Here is a 21982-nt window from a genome sequence, read left to right on the forward strand (position 1 = left end):
TGCGTGATGCCACCCACAATCCCTTTGCTTTGTCTCCCTGGGCAGATTCATTCTTTCAGGCTCTTCATCACCTTTGAGATTTTCAATCTTTGCTGTCAGTTTCTACTGTTTAAAAAATAAAACACACACACACACATCTTAGGGTGAACCCCATCCCAGATCCATGTATCTGCCAAATTTGCACTCCAATTCTATTGAAATAGCTGCATACTAGGGCTACCAATAGAATTCAAAGATACCAACCCTTTTTTTTCACCCACCCTACCTTACCCTACCCCCTCCAGCCTGTCATCCATCGGCCCAGAACAATCAGCTGTTCTGACATGAGCACCCAAGAAAAAGACTTTATGCCCCAGAATATTAACTACAACTGAAGCCCACAAATATCTCCCCACCCGCAGGTGCCAACATGTCTGTCTTAGACAGCTTTTGCAAACTGAGCTCAACATCCACTGCTAGCCGAGATGCTGCAATAGTTTGAAATGCTACCACCATGAGCACCACCACTCTGAAAGTGCTTTCATTTCCAGCTCATAAAATAAATATATTTCACCTGGTAGCATAGTACTTGCAAAGAGTCAAATTGGGGGGATTACCATGTCCACACCGTCAGCATCATTGGGATGTATGAGCCTTGAGAAAAGGGCTGGGACCATAGTTCAGTTTACATCTCCCCAGAAAAATGAAAATCTTCTGTTGCTGATTCTTACGTTTTAATGGGAGCAGCTGCCTCTTCCATTTCATTAGTGAGTTAGCAGGGCCCATCTTAGAGGGCTCGGATCAGACGGGCTACAGTGACGTTGGGCAAAATAAAGATGAATAGCCCTATTAATCGCTGAGCGGTAATAGCCACAACATAATTTCCGTCCAGACAGTCCCTCCTTCTCCCTGTTCATCTGCACCACCTTCACCCCTGGAGAAGCAGCTAAAGAAAACAGATTCCTCACTGACAGTTTCTTGGTATGGAGTGGGGGATGGGAGAAACTACAGCCTATTCTTAAGCACACAGACATGGTTCTGTTTTGTTTCTTTGTTTAAAAATAAGCCTCTACAACTGTATTTCATAGAATCATAGAGTTGGAAGGGGCCATACAGAACATCTAGTCCAACCCCTCGCTCATTGCAGAATCAGCCTAAATCATCCAGGATGTGCCTGTCCAGCTGCTGCTTGAAGTGATCTGAAACCTTACATTCCCTTTCCTGGCCACACATCCAAATGTCTGAGCATTGCTTGGCTTATGGCAATCTTGCTACACAGCTATTGCCTCAGCATAGGAAAGCACTTACCTATCCCCATATATTTGAGGCTTGCCTGGCACATCACTTGCTCTCTGTTAGGCAGCTGGCCAATTTATTTCTGTTCACCCATGCTTTTAATTAAGGGGTTGATCTTTTTAAAGTCCATTTTAGTATGCTTCTCAGTCTGGAAACTGTTATTTTAAGCTTCTTGGAAGTGTGTGTTTCTATGCCGTAGCTGGGTTTTTAATACTGGGTTTTAATTAATAACTTTTAATTTGATTGATATATTTTTCTCTCTTTTTTTGTAAGCTGCCTTAGACAGTTTCCCTGGAGAGGCAATGTAAACAAAATTCTAATTAGATAAAATAAAACTTGTGATGAATGCCTGGGTCTAGGTCAGGGGTAGTCAAACTGCGGCTCTCCAGATGTCCATGGTCTACAATTCCCATGGGAATTATAGTCCATGGACATCTGGAGGGCCAGTTTGACTACCCCTGGTAGGTGATCAGACAAATGATCATGGCTTCCTGCCCTTCTGGACATGATGTTTACTAATAGGCCCATTTCTGTCAGGTTGTTTTGTCCTTTACATAGAGGAAGTAACTGTCCAAATCAGTCTCAGATAAACCAAGTCTGGAATAGTTGCCTGTGTATCAACCAATGAACACACTATTATTATTATTATTATCATCATCATCATCATCACCATTATTATTTCGATTTTATTTCCTGCCACTCCCAGGAATCGGCTCATGGCGAGTTACAATATTCGTCCATGGACCCTAAAAGCCCTGATAAAACCCCATTAAAACATGGTGCGGGGGTCCCCGGACTCCCTCCCCACCCGACCCGTCCCCCGTCCCGGCTGAAGAAAGTCGCCACGATGCCCCGCCCAGTTCACCTGGGGACGAAGGCCGGGGAAGCGAGGGTGGGACCGGGGAGCCCAGGCCCGCGAGCGGGGAGGCGATCAGCAGGCCGGGCCAACCCAGGGACGTCGTCGGAGAGCGGCCGACGGGAGGGGGCACGGGGGTGGGAAAGGGGCGGCTGGGCGAGGCTAGCGACTCAGCAGACGGAGGAGGTGGGACAGATAGCTTGGCTGGCCGGGAGCGCAGAGCCGGGCGGGTGCGACCGCGGCGAAGAAGAGAGACGGCTGGAACTGGGATAGGGGCACACACAGCGGGCAACATGAAGGCAGGGTTAGGGTTGGAACACGTTACAGAGAGGGCGGTGGTCACGTAGGGAAGAGGGGGAAAACAGAACGGGGAAAAGACGCGGGGGGGGGGGGGGAGAGAACAGAGAAGGGAAGAAAACGCTGTAACAGGCCAGAAGGAAATAGACACCTAAGCAGATTGCAGGCCAGCTCTTGTGCTTCATTGATCCTGGATGCGCCCGAGGGACGAGGGGCTGAACGAGAGATGAGCCCAGACATCTCAGATCCCAATCCAGTGGGATAATCCGTCCCCGCCCCCGGTCTGGCGGGGTTTGCTACGCCCTGACGGGGAGGTGGATCCTGGGCAGCGAGAGGACAAAGAGACCAGTCCAGCCACCCCGGCGACCCCCGACAAACATTAAATACAAAGGACATAAAAATACAGCATGGCGGTGTAACTTGTCCATACTTCCCCCAGACACAACTCCCAACAGGGGAGGTGAGAGGGAGGCATAACTCAATGCCATTAGATGTTCAGTGGTCATATATGATTCTTAGCAGGGGGGGGGGGGTCAACTAGCTAGTGTGAACAATAAAATCACAATTCTGATGGCACTTGTAAGTCCTTTTCCAGCTAAGGAGCATTAAATGCACAGAAATATTCAACATTTTATTCCTACAATCTGTTTTAGTGGAACACCTTGTCTCTGAGTACTGTGCACATTCCAGTATCTGTCTCTTATTTGCAGTCCAACGTCACAAGAGCCAGTTGCAATAAGATGATCATGATGTTCACGGATGGAGGAGAAGACCGAGTGCAGGATGTGTTTGAGAAGTATAACTGGCCAAACAAAACGGTGAGATTGCATCCTAAAATGGTAACGGTTGTCTTGTGGCTTCCTTTCTAGTTCACCAGATTATCACCTATTTGAAAAGCTGATATACTTAGGGCCATTCTGCACCCAGAAGATATAGTGAAAGGCTTTTGCTGATGTCTTTTTTTTTTTTTTTTTTTGCATTTTACACGACGTCGTCAGCATCCAGCATCCCATGGGTTGTTTTTTCCTGGTATTGTGGTGTTCTGTGACTCAGCACATACAAGCAGATATTAAAAATACAGCTATTATCTGCAGTTAGCAAGCAAAAGCTAATTTTTTATCTACCCTTATGTCCCAAGCTGTTTGTTCTGGGTGGCTGACTGTAGACCAGAGTCTTGACCTACTTAACAGATGCAGAGGGAGAGAGTCTGCAGCAAAGATTTGAGGAAAATCACAATCTAAGCAGGACTGGGAGTAGCAAGTCTCAAACTTTATAGAACGACTGGATAAGTCAGAGTTCACTTTGTCAAGTACAAATAGGGATGAAGATCCATCAGCTCTTGTGTCCATGTCAGAAGGGAGAAGGGTGTTGCAAAGGGCATCCTGACTCCAGCAGGCCCTTCTTTGCCAAAGCCCTCCCACTGTCTGACCTGGACATAAGGGCTGATGGACAAAGTGAACTCTGATTCCCCAAGCTTATTCCCCAAAAAATCTTGTTCATCTTTAAGGTTCTACTGGACTCAGTTTTTTCCCTACTTGTAAAGTATTAATACTCTTTCTGCAAGTTATATCCTCCCTTTCAAACAGTTATTACATCATTGGCATAACAACGTTAAATGCATTCATTTAAATAATGGGGAAATCAGAAAATAAACAATAGCATGAAAATAAAGTTCCATAAATTTGAATCGGAGAAAAGCAAAGCAAAATCAGAATGAAGATTTTTAAGTTAAATTAGCAGGGATGAGGAATTTGATAGCATCTCTTTAAAAAGTTGCAAGTTCTACCCATAAAGACCTTGTAATGAGCCAGTAAATATCCCTTACAGCTATTGGCTGAGAAGATGGTCCTGTTATCCTGCCAGGCTCCTAGTGACACTATTAATCCACTTGGGGGGGGGGGGAGAGGAGGTGTTCCCATGTTGCTGATGAAGAAGAAAAATCCAATCTCCTTTCCAGGAAACAAGCCCAGTTTCCAATGTAGCTGGTGACTACTAAGTCAGGATTTGTTTAATCAAAGCAAAAGCATTTGATTACATTTCAGATTTGACAAAGGCTAAACCTGCAGATTTAAATTCTGCTTGGAAGCTAAGGCAGGGGAAATGATGAAATTCACAAGATTTCTGCTGCCTATCAGAAAATACAGTTGGTAGCTAAAAGTGATTCCACATTCACATTACAGAGCAGTGTTTGTCTCATTCTGAAGTCTCAGCCTTTGATAGGTCTGATGTTACACAGAAAGGCTGTATTTCAAGAAACAATACTCAGAACAGTGTAGATACTTTTGACACACCATGTTTCTTTTCTTGGAATGAATGTACCATACAGAAGCATGAACTATGGCAGGAAGAAGGACTCACCAAGCCATCATGTGCCTGTAGTTCAGCTTCTTTTCCTGTGATGAGCTTTTTTTTCCAGCTAGAATTTGTGCATGAACCAGTGAGGGATGGAAGACAGCATCAACCTGCCCTGCTCTTTGCATAGGGAACATTATAAATGAGTCAAGAAACATGACCAAATAGCTAAGCAGCCAGCTGTCTGACCTGTATTAGCTCAGTCATGGGGGCAGGGGGAAGTGGCTAACTCATGCTTTATTGCTGGATTCCGCCTCATTTGATGTGAGCTATTTAGACAGTTGATCTTCCTGCCTGTCTGCTCCTGTACTGAGCCACTGCCCCTTTAATGGGGCGTCTAACATGCTGGCAATGCCTTTATTACCTGCAGTGACCTTGAAGTGCCAGCAAAGGCAGTGGAGAGAACTTCCTCTCAAACTTCGCACAAACTACTAGTACAGGAAAGAGTGGACCCTTGTTAAGACTGTGTGGTCATGGGATTTGGGCAATGTCCAGCAAAAGTGATATATAAATATTAGGCTGCTAAATGGAAGTACCCAAGTAGTTGGGCTCCAAACAGGGTGACGCACATCTCTTTTCTCCCTTGTTATGTAGAAGAGAAAAAAGAGATGGGTATGGAGAAGTGACCCTCTGACATCTTCCAGAAGCTATGTCCTTACTCAATTGAATCAGGAATTTCAGACATAGGAAATAGGATCAAAATGTCTCCTTTCTGCTTCTATGAAGTCCAGAACCGTAAAGGAAAGTGAAGTGCAACCACCATGCACCAAAGTAGAAACTAGACTTCATGTTTCATTAAATGTTTATTTTCTTTTGCTAACGCTTAGAGGAATTCTTTTGCACAGAAAGTTGACTTTGCATGGGCTAGATGAAATATTTCTCAACTCAGTCTGGCTGCATGGGAGCAACAAAGAACAGAGGCTGGAATTTTAGGCAAGCACGTTAGAGTGGTTATTGTTAGGAACCCTTATCAAATCAGAGCATGCATAACCAGATGTTTGAAAATGGCACACAGGCCCACTGCTAGCATATACAAAGGTGGTGGTATGTATGGGACTGTGCTTTTGGCACATCACTGCAGACTATACTGGAGAACATTTTTTACATGTGGTAACTGCTGCATACCCAGTAGGCAATGGGCTAGGAAGCAGTATGCCTGCATTTTCATGCATTTTTCTGCTTCTATGGCGTGTGTTGTAGGAACCATCCTTCAGTTAAACATGTCAAGGCTTAATAAGGCTAAAGTGTTTCCTAGCCACCTTGAGCATTTTGGAAAAGGCTAGGGTACACATTTACAAATAAATAATGTTATAACAATAAGTTCTGATGCTTAGCTTTTTGCTGGTTCCCTAGCTGATGCTGCAACACAAATAATGTTCTAGAAGTGATCTTCTGGTAAATAAAATGAAACAAATGAATGCACTGTTAGCCATTTGGGGCACATGGCAAGATTAGAGTGGTGGGCAGTTACCACATGGTCAGTAGTCATGCAAACAGGTCCTTGGCAAGCCCCATCAAGCTTAACTGTAGAATAACCCCCAGCTCCACAGAACTATAGTGGATTCTTTGAACGAGATCTTTTGGCGATTTCTTTTATATGAGTTTGCATTTCAGTGAAGCAGTTGTTTCAGTCTGGTAAGGATTGCTGAATTTTCTGCTGTGGGACTGATCCAGATTCCTGCCAGCAATTTGCTGTCTCTTTTCCCTGTAATAACAAAAATCTTCTGTGTACTTTTTCACAGGTACGAGTGTTCACCTTTTCTGTTGGACAACATAATTATGATGTCACTCCCCTCCAGTGGATGGCTTGTGCTAACAAAGGTAGGGTGAGTGACTCAAAGGCAGAATTTCCTCTACCTAGCCTGCCAAGTAAAATAGGAATGGGGGTCCTGACAGTAAAGTTTTAATTTTCCACAGATGGAACAGGGGGTAGGCAATTTGATCCTGTGAGCCAGAGAACTACAGTACTTGTTCACAGTTTAGCTATGTAATTAGCGTGTGATATGTGATATATACATGTAGTTAATGAATTCTAAGCAGTGGGGTTGCCTCATTGTGGAACGAGTCATGACAAATATTCAAAAATCCTCTTTCAAAATCAAGTAATGGCATTAAAATCTTGAAGAAGTTAGTTGTGCCATCTTGTTTTCAATCTGATTACTGTAATAAAAATAATGGGAATGTTATCTGATTTTTAAAATATAGCTCAACAGAAATACAGCCAAAACTACAGTCATTAGGTTTATACTGAGGACACATGAGAAATACTTGTGAAATATTGCACACAGCCCTGAATAAGATATCCTGTGCAGCAACCCATTCACACTGAGTATTTGCAAGCATGCAGTTGATAGCATGGTAGCAGTCTATAAAAAAAGCAACACAGGGGTACAAATGCCCCCTTTGCAGTCCTTCATTAAGGGCTCTATGAGTTGCTGGGCCAGTGAAACCCTGTATAGGTCACTGATTTTCACAAAATACAAATCTTTTAGTTACTGCCCCTAAGGTTCCCAGTTTCAAGTTGTAGTTGTCTGTAGTTGTACAAGATGTAGTATGGTGATTGAGCACATATTTGCAAGGTCCCAGGTTCATTTCCCTGGTATTGCCAGTTTTTTATTCATTTTTTGTTTGTTTAACTCCTACCTTTCCTTGGTTCAATGTGGCTTACAATAATAGTTAAAAACATTCAGCTGAAACCAACATAACATTCACGTAAAACCAAAAAACAAAGATGCTTGCCATTCAGGCCCTGGCAAACAGGTCTCCCAGTGCCTCCTGAAGATCTCCAAGGAGGAGGATTCCTCACCTCTTCAGGGAGCCCTTTCAATACAACTGGAGCCACAATGCAAAAGGCCAGCATAACCCCCTTTACAGGGTTGGCCAAATTGTAACTCTCCAGTTGTTTATGAACTGCAGTTACCATGAGCTACTGCCAGCAAAGTCAATTGGCAGAGGCTCATGGGAATTGTAATCCATAAATATCTGAAGAGCCACAGTTTGGCCACCGCTGGATCTAGGACAAGTGGATTCCGTTCCTCTAGAATACTAGTCTTCCCAACCAGCATTACTGTTGTCTCATCTGGATTCAGGTTCAGTTTGTTCTGACCAGAGCCTCACTGTACCAGTTCAGAACCAAGACAGACTTATTTGAAGGCTTTGGCAATAAATAAAATATATAATATCTTTATTCATTAAATATAGATGTTATCTGTATAATGATAATACTCAACTCTGGACAATCTCATTTAGTGGTGATAGATGATGATAATGATGAAGATGATGATGTGGATGGATGGATGGATGGATGGATGGATGGATGGATGGATGGATGGATGGATGGATGGATGGATGGGGATGATGGATGGATGGATGGATGGGTGGATGGATGGATGGATGGATGGATGGGTAAGAGAACTGTGGCACTACACAAGATAAATTCCATCCATTTGATTCTGTAATTCAATCGAAGGCTCTTTGTCTGCAGTCAGACAGAAAAAAGTGAAACTACACCCTTAATACTAACTCCCTTTTCAAGCCACTGGATGAGAATGGAGCAGTCAACTGCATCAAAGACTGCTGAGAGGTCCAACAATATCAACAAAGAAGATTGTCCCCTGCTAACTTTAAATGAAGATTGTCTACCAATGCAACTAAAGCCATTTTGGCACCAAACCTAGGTCTGAAGATTCAAATGAGTCAAGGGCAGATGTGTCATCTAGGACAGGGGTAGTCAACCTGTGGTCCTCCAGATGTCCATGGACTACAATTCCCATGAGCCCCTGCCAGCAAATGCTGGCAGGGGCTCATGGGAATTGTAGTCCATGGACATCTGGAGGACCACAGGTTGACTACCCCTGATCTAGGAGACCCTGGAACTGCTCAGCCAACACACATTGTCAATTCCCAACACAAGTTAAATTGGAGTCTGGCCTATAATTGGCTATCTAATCCCTAGCCAACTAAAGTTTCCTGAGCAGAGGTTTAATAACTGCCTCCTTTAAAAGAGAGCTACTCAACCAGGGAGAAATTGATAATTTTCAATAATGGCTCCAATATCATGTCCCAGCAAGTTAAAAGAACTCAGTCAGCGAGTATTAGGAAAGACCTTTTATCTTCCTGAGTTTGGCGATAGCTAGTCAAACTAGACCGCAGTAAAGCAGATGGACCAGAGGTCTGATCTGGCATGAGGCCAAGCATATGCTTATATATTCTCACACATTATTCAGTGTGTATCTGGATGTACAACGTATTGGAAATAATGTAGTGTAAGTAAATGACATTCACATGTGCAGCCAAATGCACTTTAATTAATTAACTAATTGATCTATGACCTACGTCATGGACTCTGGGCAATCTGACTTCAAGCCTCAATCTCTAGTCTTCTCAGAATACTTTACCATGAGGAGAAGCAATAATCAAAGAAGATGAAACCTGAATGGTAAGAAGGAATAATGGAACTCTGAATTTTGCTTTCAGCAAAAATATATTTTGAACATATCTGATTATCAAGAAGTCAACTTGTGTCAAAATATCATTTAGCTGAAATAATTTCTAATGAGTTCTAATTTTCGTATATGAGGAGGTTAGGGCTGAAACATTGGCCTTTTCCACACAGCAACACATTTGTTTGTTTGTTTATTACATTACCACCCTCCCCTGAGGCTCAGGGCGGTTCACTTGGAACATAAAGAAAAATATATTGAACTCAGTTTTTGTATCAAATGGAATACAACAATGGTAATAATAATAATACCAGAATGCAACAGTTTAAATAGTATAACAATAACAAATCAAACAGGTCCATAGTTCAGGTACATGGATTCCTGGGAGGGTGGTTCAGGGGCCCAGTGGGTGTTGCTGATGCCGGTCAACATCAACCAAATGCCTGGCAGAAGACCTCTCTTTTGCAGGCCCTGTGGAACTGTTTTAGCTCTGTTAGGGCCCTGATCTCCCCCAGGAGCTCATTCCCCCAGGTGGGGGACAAGACAGAGAAGGCTCTGACCCTGGTGGAGGTCAAGTGAGCTTCCTTTGGGCCAGGGATCACTAGACAGTTGGAGGTGGCAGAGTGCAAAGCTGTTCGAGGAGCATAAGCAGAAAGGGACAGTTCAGATACACTGGGCCCTGATTGCATATGGCCTTAAAGGTGATTACCAGAACCTTTAGCCTGATCCAGAATTTGGCTGATAGCCATTGCAGTTGATGGAGGATGGGCCAGATGTAGGACCTCCATGGTGTTGCTGTGAGGACCCTGGCCACTGTGTTTTGGACCAGCTGTAGTTTCTGAATCAAGGTTAAGGGCAGACCTATGTAGAATGAGTTGCAGAAGTCCAGTCTAGAGGTGACCGTCATATGGATCACTATGGCTTGGTGTTCCAGGGCCAGGTAGGGCGCTAGTAGTTTGGCTTGGAGAAGGTGGTAGAATGCCAGCTGCACTACTGTCATGACCTGAACTTCAATTGAGAGGGAAGCATCCAGGATCATGCCCATGTTCTAATGAGCCACTGATAGCTGCAAATCATCCAGGGTGGGCAAATGTGGTTCCTCACATGATCCCTTCCTACCTAGCCACAGGACATCCATCTTTGAAGGATTGAGCTTCAGATGGCTCTGCTTGAGCCACCTCATCATTGCTTCCAGGCAACTGGGTAATGCTTCTGGGGGAGAGTCAGGGCAGCCATCCATCAGCAGGAACAGCTGAGTGATATTAGTTTCATTATAGTCCTTTCGTCTTGCGGGCAAAGGGTTGAGATGTCCAGACCCATAATTTGAAGTTTCTTTGACATTTTACTTCTGCCAGAGCACTGAGAGATTGAACTATCCTAAATTGTACTAGGCATGAATTTGTAGATGCGATGGTAGTCAAGTAAAAATTGTGTTTTACTGACTCCTTCGCCATCTCATAGGCCTTCATCTGCATTCTATGAGATGTTCTCAAGGCTTCATCATGAGTCTTCCTCCAAACTTGCTCTAGTCAACTCCATTCCCATTTCTTGCTGAGAAGCTCCTCGGTTTACCAAGGGGCTCGCTTGAGACAGGGGCGGAGAGGACATTGGGAGCTATCTTTCAATGATGGCCAGCATTCTGTCATGCTAGTCACTAGCCAGACCATTTAAAGAAGTGCTGAGAGGCAATGGATCCCACAGCGTATTCAGGAATCCAATTGGACCCAAAAGTCTCCACAGGCAAGCTAAAATTTGCTCAGCACGCAACTGAGGAGGGGATGGTAGCTTTAGCCAAGCCTTCAGGGCATTTGCTGTGAACAGATCCACATTCAAATCCATGCTGAAAATGAGATCCAGGGTATGGCCTGCTTGGTGGCTGGGGCCAACAACTAATTGAGAGAGCCCTAATGTCGCCATGACTGACAAAAGGTCCAGCCAATTTCTAGAGGACGGCAGCTCAGCATGGACATTAAAGTCCTCCAAAACTAATAGTCTGGGGAAATGTAGCGTTCAGGCCACCACTACCTCCAGCAGAGCTGGCAGGACATTTGGAGGTACATTGGGTATGCGGTACATCAACCAGATGGCCATGCTCTTGTTTGATCCCCAACTGATACAATACCTGGGATGGACAGTGTGGGAAGGGCCCTAAAGAAGAAATCCTCTTGGATTAGGGTTGCCACTCTTCCTCCCCACCCTGCGATCTGAGACTTGTGGAGGACACAGGACCCAACAGGGGCTAGTTCTTTAAGGGCAACTGTTTCACCCTCTCTGACCCAGGTTTCTGTCATGCACACCAGGGCCACTCTATGCTCAGCAAAATAGGTTTGCAGGGTAGAGGTTTTGTTGTTTATTGACCTGACATTGCACAGCATCAGTGTCAGAGGTGGGTTGACCTGTGGGATGCAACGGAGGTTGAGAGGGGCTTGGGTGTAATTGAATTTCAGGCTGCTTTTCTCATTCCATCTCCTCCCACTGCTGTCTCTGTTTCTTCCCTTTGTTATTGGGATCCCTGACCCTTTGGGGTTCTCCATTGTTGTCCCTCCCTCGGTTCCTTTTGGTATATGTGGGATACCCACGTTCAGTGATCAGTTTGTCTTGACCATTCTGTTTCCCTATGGAATCTTGTTGGCTTTGTTTAGTTTCTGTGGTTATTTAAATTTTTGCTAAGGCTATTCTTGAAACCTGGTTCTATGTTTGTTAGGGGGCTAGTTTCTGATTTGTGTGGAGGGATTATGAATTTCTGGAGGGATAGCCCCAATCGCTGTTTAAGGCATCTCAGGGCTTTCCATTCCAGTTGTTCATTGTATGTAGAGTGATTTGTTATGTGAAGTTTATTTCTGGAGTGGTGGCCCTGATCATCAGCTGTGGCATCTCAGAGTTGCCCAGTCCAGTTGTGTGTTGTTAGTGTTAGGTCATATTGTACATTGGGATTTGTGAATAGAATTAATTAGTGGAAGCAATGTAGGCAGGGGTTAGTTAGGACAATTGATTTGGAGCAGATTGGGGGCAGTCCGTTTGGGTTGGGGGCAGTTCGTTTGGGTTAGGTTAGACCAAGGGTGAACCATTGAATTGATTGAGTTAAGAACTTAAATTAGAGGAACTGATGTGGGTAGGAGTTAGTTAGGGAATTGATTTGGGTCAAACAGGGCAATCAGTTTGGAGCAGATTGAGAGGCAGATTGGGGGGCAGTCAATTTGGGTTGGGTTGGACCGAGGGTGAATAGTTGAGTTGATGGAGTTAAGAAGAAAGGGGTGCAATCAATTTGGAGTAGATTGGGAGCAATCAATCAGGGTTGGGTTGGGTTAGACAGAGGGTAGGTAGTTGAGATGATAAGGTTTAAGAAAGGGAGTAATCAATTTGAGTTGGATTGGAGGGAGGGTAGTCAATTGAATAGATTGCAGTGGTTAGTTTGGGATGAATCAATCAATAGGTGACAATTAATTATTTTGGAAGTGGGTGATTAGACAAAGGTGCTTTTTCTCTTTTCCGCCCCTCACTCCATCCTCCCACTTTCTCACATTTGCTAGCATTTTTTAATGATTTCCCTCCTCCATCCCCATGTGCACTGGAATGTTTTCTGCCTAGATTTGTGGCCTGGTGAGCTTGGCCTGGTTTTTCAGTAAATCCTCCTGCCAAACCTCCCCCCCCCCCCCCCCGCAATAAATTGTTTTTGGCCAATCGGGCTGTGGGTCTCATTGGTGTCATTCTCCTATTCCTGCACCTGGCTTGTTGTCTTAGGTGCTTTTTCTTCCTATATATTTCTTTTCTCTTTTTCTTGTTCTTTTCCCACTTCCTCTTCATTCTCCTCTACAGCTGGCTCTTGTGCAGTCCGGGCAGATCCCCATGGAATGCAGTATGATGGCAATGTGGTTTCCCAATGATAGTTTTCCCCACATTTCCTCTGCCACAGTACCTATGGCTGTCCACAGTACCTACATGCATGCCCTGTACTGGGGGGGGGGGGTTAAGGATTTAACACAAAAAAAAAACTGGTAATGAATATTGATACACCAGTATAAAGGTAAAGGTAAAGGTATCCCCTGTGCAAGCACCGAGTCATGTCTGACCCTTGGGGTGACGCCCTCTAGCGTTTTCTTGGCAGACTCAATACGGGGTGGTTTGCCAGTGCCTTCCCCAGTCATTACCATTTACCCCCCAGCAAGCTGGGTACTCATTTTACCGGCCTCGGAAGGATGGAAGGCTGAGTCGACCTTAAGCCGGCTGCTGGGATTGAACTCCCAGCCTCATGGGCAGAGCTTCAGACAGCATGTCTGCTGCCTTACCACTCTGCGCCACAAGAGGCTCCTTACACCAGTATATCAGTATACTAATTGCCCATTTAAAAACACACACAAAAAAGCCTCCCAACAAAGGGGAGAAAATGACTGCTACAGGAACAGGCTGTTGTGTGAGCAACATCAGAAAAATATCTAGACCTTGCTGCCCTTACAACAACCAGACCAACTTTCCCAAAACATCACAGCAAAAACAGTTTGGAGAAGATTGTCAAAAAATCAAGGAAAACCCAGGTGATGCGGTACAAAAAAGCACCATAATGCTGTGGGGAAGCAGGGGGGGAAAGAAACAAGATCATCAAACTTGGGGCAAATTAACAATGTACAAATGGACATTCTCATTGATGTCACCATCTTCACTTGCTATTCAGAATTTCATGTGGTGAGTTCATTCCATGACTTCCAAGAACAAAGCCCAGAGAATTGACTGCTTTCTATTTGCTGGCCTGTGAGGTCTTCCAGCCCTCTTTGCAGAAAGAACTCTCCAATATCTCTACAGCATATTCAGCCCAGAAAAGACTATTATAGAAAAGGAAAGTCGTTAGAAACGGAGAGGAAATTTTAGTAACAGCCAGGGTTCCAACAGTGTGCTGCTATTTTGCACAGCTGCAGTACCTAGGAAGTAAGATCCTTCTCAGCATGCTATTGCTAAATATAACTCCAGAAAGTGTAATATAAATTTGGTCTATAAATGTTTAAATATATACAGAAAAAAACTGCTGCAGTCCTGTTACCATTTTCATGGCAGGCGGAAAACTAAAGTCACGTGACATAAATAACAATTTTTACAAGGCCTGCTTTTCCTTCACTGCCTCACCAACGCCTGCCTGCCCACTTGCCTCACCACTGCCACTACTGCTCCTCGAGAATACAAGTGCCCTTACCTCCTTACTGCCCCAGCATTCTTGTAAAATAGTATAATAAAGTATTGTTGCCCTATAGATCTAAATTGATGTGTATGAGATTATTTCTTCTTACAAAGGTGCAGCCATCATTCTGGGGACAGGAAAGCAGAAATGCTGGCTAAGCCCTCAAAAGAAGAAGGAAACTCAGGAGAATCCACATAACCCTGCAGAGCAGGTTTAGCCCTCACCCACTGAGTGACATTGCCTCAAGAAGTGGTAGACTTTGGGGAGCAAGATGGTAAGGAGAATCCTTTAACTTCTGGACAGAGTAGAAGTCAGTTGGCAATAGGCAGGCAGTAGACAGGTGGAGCCCTGACCTATGACCATCAGATCTTGGAAGCAAAGCAGGGCCAGGTCTGGTTAGTACTTGAATGGGAGACCACCAAGGTGTTGAGGATCTGCAAGATCTGTAGTGTGCATGATTGAACACAATATGGGTAATATCCTGCAGAGGGCATTGGAGGAGATGTGTAGTTAGCATATTTAAGTCAGGATTGTTCTGGTATTTTTCAAATAATATCCTGTGTTCTGATTGACTCAACTGGAGATTTCTTGCTCTTTTGAGCACCTTCCCTCTTTAACAGTCAGAGACAGACTGTAGGACTCGTTTTTGACTCTCTTTCTATACAAAGTTGTTTCTCTTCATAATAAAGCTATTTTATACTTTTAAGCAGCTTGATGCTCTGCCCAACTTTACATATTGAAACTCTACCAACAGTGTTCTGTGCCCAGAGTGACTACTCAAGTTCCGAAATAATAGGGTGAAGGCAGAGAAGAAGCACAAAATGACAGTTTCCTGCAATATTCAGCATAACTAGCTACCGGACAGACCTAATGAAGCCACCTACCTGATCTGAAAAGAGTTGATGAAAAGTCATTTCCTGAAGATGGGATTGTGGCATGCTGTTAAAGATCCCCAATCAGGAGATGACCAGTAGGCAGGACAGAAGACCTGGGATTATGCTAATGAAAAGGAAAAAGGGTCCATAATTAAGGGGCTGACTGATAAGAGACTTTTTGAGAGTCATGCAAATGCAGACAGCAAAAGCAGTCTGGTCAGAATGAGAACAGCTGTGTGTTAATTCTTCTCTGAAAAGGCATCTATACTTGCAAAAGAGATTCTTTAACATTAAAATGCCAGAGAAAAGGAACTTGCATGACCATTTAGACCAGATAATTAATCTAACTGAACAACTCCAAAGTGCTGGCAGAGATTCTAGAGCACTATCGGTTGTGCTATTATGAATTAGTTTGAAGGAATGGGGAAAATGTCTCTCACTGAAGTAATCAGCCAACTTGAAGAGACATATAGGCATAAACAGATTGAGAACTGCAATAATAAAATTGAACAAATGAATATAAACAACAAGAGCAACTTGATTTGCCACTCAAGTGGGAAATAAGAGCACTTTTAAAAGGTCTTTAATGCTTCCATGGAGAGGGTTCCATTTCAAAATCAAACTAAAGGAGAGAGTTTTAAACAACCACCCTTAAAGAAGTGCAACCAAGAGTGACAGTGCATGCTCCATGAACGTGTCTGAACATAGAGACCTCTTTGGAATTCTACATGAAGATATGAAATAGACACTAAATGCGGCAGATGGCAGATCTGTGGTTACAGAAGAGGTAGGGTCAGGAACAGTGAAATGTAAGCTGCCAAATGGACAGATTAGAGAAGTCCTCATTGAAAATTGCTGACAACCTGGTTTGAATAAGACTTCTTACTAAAAGAGGAATGCTGATATCATTTTGGAAAAAATGTTTCATTAAGCAAGAAGGGGAATTGATTGCAACTAGGAGTCTGCATCAGAACCTATATGCCTTAAACACATGTATGCAGAGTGCAAACCTAACTAAACACTGTAACCATAAGAAAGGTTCCTTCCTATAGCACAGACATCTTGTACATAGGGATAATAATATTATTGCCCAACTTGAGAGCCAGAACCTGACCAAGGGCATACAGATAACTAAATGCAATAATGAAATAGTCTCTGTGCAATGCATTCAAGCCAAAGGAACCAGACCTAGTTTCAGTAAATGCTATGAAAGAAACCAGACAAAGTGTCCTCTAGAGTGGGGGTCATCAACCCCCAGTCCGAGGCCCGGTACCGGGCCGCGAAGGGCACAGTACCAGGCCACCATCAGCCACGCCTGCCTCCCCCCTCCCCCGCAGCAAGAAGGAAGGGAAGAGGCAGGTGGGGCCGCCGGCTTGCCGGCGACACAAACGCGCATGCGCGCAGTTGCTGCTCACGCGTGTTGTGCCCCCTGGTGGCAAAAATGCGTATGCGTTTGCACACATGCGCAGCAACTGAGCGCATTAACATTAGCGCCACCTGGTGGCGAAAATGCATATGCGTAGCAACTGCGTGTGCACGTTTGCGTGCAGCTGCCATGTGTGTGTGCGGCACCCGGGCCATTGGCTCTCCCCTCATCCCTGGAGGCAGTCCCTGACCTCAGAAAGGTTGGGGACCGCTACTCTAGAGCTAATTCATATTGATGTATGTGGTTCAATAAAGACAGAGACCTCTAGTGTGAACAAATCTATCCTAACCTTAATTGACAATTTTCAAAGTATACCGTTACCTACTTAATCAAAGAGAAAAGTCAAATATTAGAGAAGCTCAAAGCATATGTTGCAATGGTAAGCAACAGGTTCCAGAGAAAACCAGTGGTCATTTGCACAGACAATGAAGGAGATTATGTGAATTGTGGCATGAAGGACTAAAGAAGGAATAGAACATCAGCTCACTATTCCATATATTCCTGAACAGAATGGCATAGCAGAAAGAAAGAATTGCTCCCTCACTGAGATGTGCAGTTACCCGAAAAATAGTGGGGAGAAGTAATTAACACTGCTACCTACCTACAGAACAGGTTACCCACCAAAGGTGCCAGAAAAATGACATATGAACTATGATATAGGCAAAAACCAAGCACAAGCCATCTGAAATCAAAAGCATTTCGATCAAAAGCCTATGTATAAATTCCCAAGGAGAAACAAAGGAAAATGAATGTGAGAACTGAGCAAAGCGTTGTTGTAAGGTATGCTAAGGATGTAAAATATACAGGTTCCTTAATCTGAGAACTGAAAATATAAAGATCTGTAAGACAGTCTACATAGACTAGAAGGAAAAACCTACAAATACAGAAAAGATAAACCTCAAGAATCCATACCAATGGAAAAAAAACAGAGTACAAAGAGCATAAGCAGTGCAGCTGAGCACCATGAATTTTATAGATGAAGCATCAGCAGAGCCCCAAGAACCAGAAGGGGATTCAGAAAAAATAAGGGAGTCCCATCAAGAAGACTCTCCTATTTAACTGGATCAGAGGCTGTGGTAGAACCTTACACATGGAAAACACTGGGAAAATACCCAACAACCAAGCAAGGGAGTGGAAGAAAAATGCGGAAGAGGAAATTGGAGTTTGATTGAGGACCAAACATGGATGTTCACAGACCTGCCTCCAGGGGAGAGAGCAGCAGGATGCAAATGGGTTTTGTAAGAAGAATTTCAGAAGCCTTTATAGAAGAAGATGATCCTAAAAGGTCTTGATAAGAGGTGTTGGAATATACCAGATCTGTGGTGTACACAATTTAACAGAATATGGGGAATATTCTGCAAGGTGCATCGGAGGAGATGTTTAGTTAACATATTTAGGTCAGGAACTTCCTGATAATTTTCAAGTAATCTACTCTGTAATCTCTTCCCTCTCCCTTATACGCATTGCCTCCCTGCTTACCCGCTGAACAAACAGAATGTTAATCAGAGTCTGATTGTAGGACATTCTATACAAATTGTTTCTCTTCATAGTAAAACTATTTTATTTATTTATTTTATTATAGGCAGGTAGAGAATGACAAGAGGTTGACAGAGTAGGATGGGATGTTCCTGCCCACTACTGAGCCATGCTGCCTCCGGTGGCCTCATTACAGAGACAACCCTGCATTATATGTGGTAGGACAGCAGCGTGCACAGTGAATTGGTTAACGAGAATGAGATCCATGGGGCTGTCCAAATGTCACCTTCTGTAGTAGCTTGAATCAGCCCAGAGATAATCTACTATACATTTCACCTGTTTAGTTGACGGGAATGAGAATACAAGGCATATATGCCAAATCTTGCATCTGTATCTAAAACAATAAGACAGAAGTTGACAGACATTGTTAAGATACTGCTGCTCACTGTTTGCTAGTTTAATTGTATAGATTAATCATTTGCCAGTGGGAAAGAAGTGCATATAGTCATCAGGAAGAAAAAAAAAGGTTCTGTGGTTTATTTTACTGAGCTCTTTTGGTCAATGCAAGAATGTGAAAGATTGCAGAATACACAAATGAAGGATTCCATATAATCTAAAAGTTTGCATACATACTGCTACAATATCACTTCAGCTATTTTATTGGTTATGTTCTGAGACCCAACAGCTCTTTCTTCTACAGGCCTTTAAGGCCATCCTCCCCTCCCATTCCAAGTCTTCAATTCCCTTTGTTCATCACATTCAGTATGATTTAATCTCACTCACCTTCCTCTATACCTCAAGCTTCATGCCTCTGTCTTTCATTTATCCAAGATTGCCTTGTGTGTGCCCCTTTGTTCAGTAGCACAAGACTTTCCTTTCATACCTCCTGTATCTGTCAGCTGATGGCAGAGGCCGGTGAACCTTTGGGTCCTCAGTAATCCATCTTGCCATTGTTCTGTTCCTGTATCAATCCCTGTGGTCATTCATGCTCAAACCCCTGTTTTTTCTCCTTCATCTACTTTTGTCCTTTACCATTTTCATCCCTTTCTAATTGGCAACTTGAAATTTGCTGTACATGTAATAGCTAATTCTCATTGTGATTTGCATTTAGTTACAATGGATGTCTTTTAATGGTTTGTTTTTAACATTGTGATATTGTTGCAATTGTAATCCACATCAAGCAGGACACTGAAGGAGCAGAATAGAAATATCCTAAATAAATCAATCCCTGTTATAATATTCCGTATTCAGGTATATGTTGCAGTGCATGCTAGCAGCCACTGGTGTACAGTATTTTATGCCTGCAACTGTTTTGATCATCTTTGCATTCCTCGATAGGGGAAATCTGAAAAACTGAGACATAGTAGTCACCATTGTATCTGAAACATAGGGATTGTGCATGAACATCTAGATCTTATAATGATGATTGTCAAAAACATCAAGACGTAAGGCTGGAGGACACAATATGAACCTAAAATGGATTCTCACAATCATTTTTTTGTATGTGAACTGCATCACAAAAGTGGTTTGATTTAGAAACTAACCAATATCAATTTCAAGATGTAATTGTGAATCCATAAGACTATTCCAAGGTCCACAGTCATAGTGCAATGCTAAAAAGGCAAAGTGGATTTTGCCTGTATTAAAAGAAATATAATATCCAGTTAATGCAAGATGATGTTATCACTTTACTCCACTCTGGTAAGACCTCATTTGGAGTACCATGTTCAGTTTTGCACACCACAACTGAAGAAAGATGTGGAGAAACTGGAGCATGTCCAGAGGAGGACTACAAAGATGGTGAGGGGTTTGGAAACCAAGTCATATGAGGAAAGGTTGCGGGAACTTGGTCTGTTTATCCTGGAGTAGTCAACTAAGAGGTGATATGATAACCATCTTAAAATACTTGAAGGGCTGTCATATAGAAGACAGAGCAGAGTTGTTTTCTGTTGCCCCAGAGGGTTGGACTAGAACCAATGGGTTGCAATTAATTCAAAAGAATGTTCAGCTAAACATCCGAAAGAAGTTCTTTACCGTTAGAGCAGTTCCTCAGTGGAACAGGCTTCCTCAGGAGGTGGTGGATTCTCCTTCTTTGGAAGTTTTTAAGCAGAGGCTAGATAGTCATCTGACAGAAATGCTGATTTTATGAATTTAGGCAGATTGTGAGTGGGTGGGCAGGAAGGGATGTGCCACTGTGGCCCTTCCTTGCATACCCAGGGAATTGCTAATTGCTAATGTGGGATCGTAGGTGAATTTCCTCCAGGCCAGCCTTGATTCTGGAGGTTTTTGGTGAAGGAAATGAAGTTGGGTTCATTGTGGGTGAGCAGTTAGTTTTCAGTGCCTGCATTGTGCAGGGGGATGGACTAGATGACCCTGGACATCCCTTCCAACTCTATGATTCTATGAACTGTTCTCCAGACTACAGAAATCAGTTCAACTACAGAAAATGGCCGTTTTTGAAAACTGGTCCCTCCCTTCCCCAGGATTGCACCATCTCCAGGACCCTCCTCCAGATCTTCAGGAATTTCCCAACCCAGAGCTGGGAACCCTTTCACTTGGCTGTTTTGAGTATGTATGGGATAAATATTATAAGGCATACAAAAATGCTACTAAAATGATTTAGAGTAGTAATGTCAACAGTAGCATCCTGAGGCCTTCTGCTGTGCCTGCTTGTCATATGTAAAGATGAGATGCAAAGAGAAGGTTCCTAGGCCTTGGCTGGATTTTTATCACAAACTGTTATCAGACATGTGTCTGCTGCCATTTTCTGGTCATTTCCTTACATGTTGTTTTTTCCAGAACACATCAAGTTACATAATGTCAGAAGCAATCCTCAATGTCCGCTTGCAGCATTTTGTTAAACAGGCTTGGAGAGCTCTACACCAGAGGCACAACTGTTTCCTGCCTCAACCGTTCGCTTTGATTAATTAATTGGTAGTGAGGTTAATTAATTTGTACTGAGCCAGGGCTCACCAGGGTTTAGCCCCAGAAGCTGTTGCTCAGCTCCAAGACATTTGAAGTAATCATAAAGAAGAGCATAGTTTTGAGCATGAAAGCTTATGCCAAAGTAAATTTGTTAGTCTTTCCAATGCCACGGGACTCTTTGTTTTTCTTGCTACAACAGAGTCTCACAGCTGCCAGTCTGGAATCTGTCCTAGTTCAGCACGTGCAGGGTACCTCTCCCCTTTCCCCGCACAGTCACAGCCAGTCTGTACTCCTCTGGCATCAGTTTGAAGGGCTTTCAGATCAGAGGACGTGGCTTTTTGAAGACACAAATCCCAACTCTCTTGTTTTAAGCCCTACAATGCAAGATAGATGTTACTTACAAATGTGTGTGGTGAAACTCTGCCACCCCCTTCTGGCTGTTTGCCCCCCATGGGGGTTCCAAATGTACACAAGCCCTTGCAAATACCATTGATTACACTCAGCATTAATGCCCCAAGGCTATTGTGGTTATGCTACATGCATTTTTTTATAATTTCTAGTTTTTCTGCTTCTTCTGAGAGTTCCTTTAAAATGCAGAGGTTTTGGCAACCATTTGAGCCAGCAAGATCCTTTGTTTTGTTTTGTTTTTCAGATATTTGACCACCTGCAGCTTTAGGTTGCATGTCTCCATTTTCTCAGTGACCTTTTGAAAACTTATTTATTACCCACCCCTTTAGATGAAGGTTCTGTTCCCCAGCTTTGCTCTCCCTGTGCCCTTTGTTTTGAAGGGCATTGGGAGGAGTAGGAGAGCCTTTGTTTCTATAGAGCTTTGTCACCTCCTGCTGTGAGTCCCCCAGGCCTCTGCTCTTGACATCAAAGGTGTTTTGAGAG

General features: G+C 43.5%; 1 protein-coding gene across 4 annotated transcripts in view; it reads left to right on the top strand.

The window, feature by feature from the left end:
* The window catches only part of CACNA2D2 (calcium voltage-gated channel auxiliary subunit alpha2delta 2), an 861961-nt gene that overhangs the window by 741106 nt on the left and 98873 nt on the right, over nucleotides 1-21982 (top strand). For all 4 annotated transcript variants that reach the window (XM_077325943.1, XM_077325945.1, XM_077325944.1 and 1 more), the window contains 2 exons: nucleotides 3139-3246; nucleotides 6523-6601. In XM_077325943.1, coding sequence (XP_077182058.1) covers nucleotides 3139-3246; nucleotides 6523-6601 — 187 coding nt within the window. The remainder of the gene's footprint in view (nucleotides 1-3138; nucleotides 3247-6522; nucleotides 6602-21982) is intronic.

Source organism: Paroedura picta, chromosome 3 (genome assembly GCF_049243985.1).
Source record: "Paroedura picta isolate Pp20150507F chromosome 3, Ppicta_v3.0, whole genome shotgun sequence".
NCBI lineage: Eukaryota > Metazoa > Chordata > Lepidosauria > Squamata > Gekkonidae > Paroedura > Paroedura picta.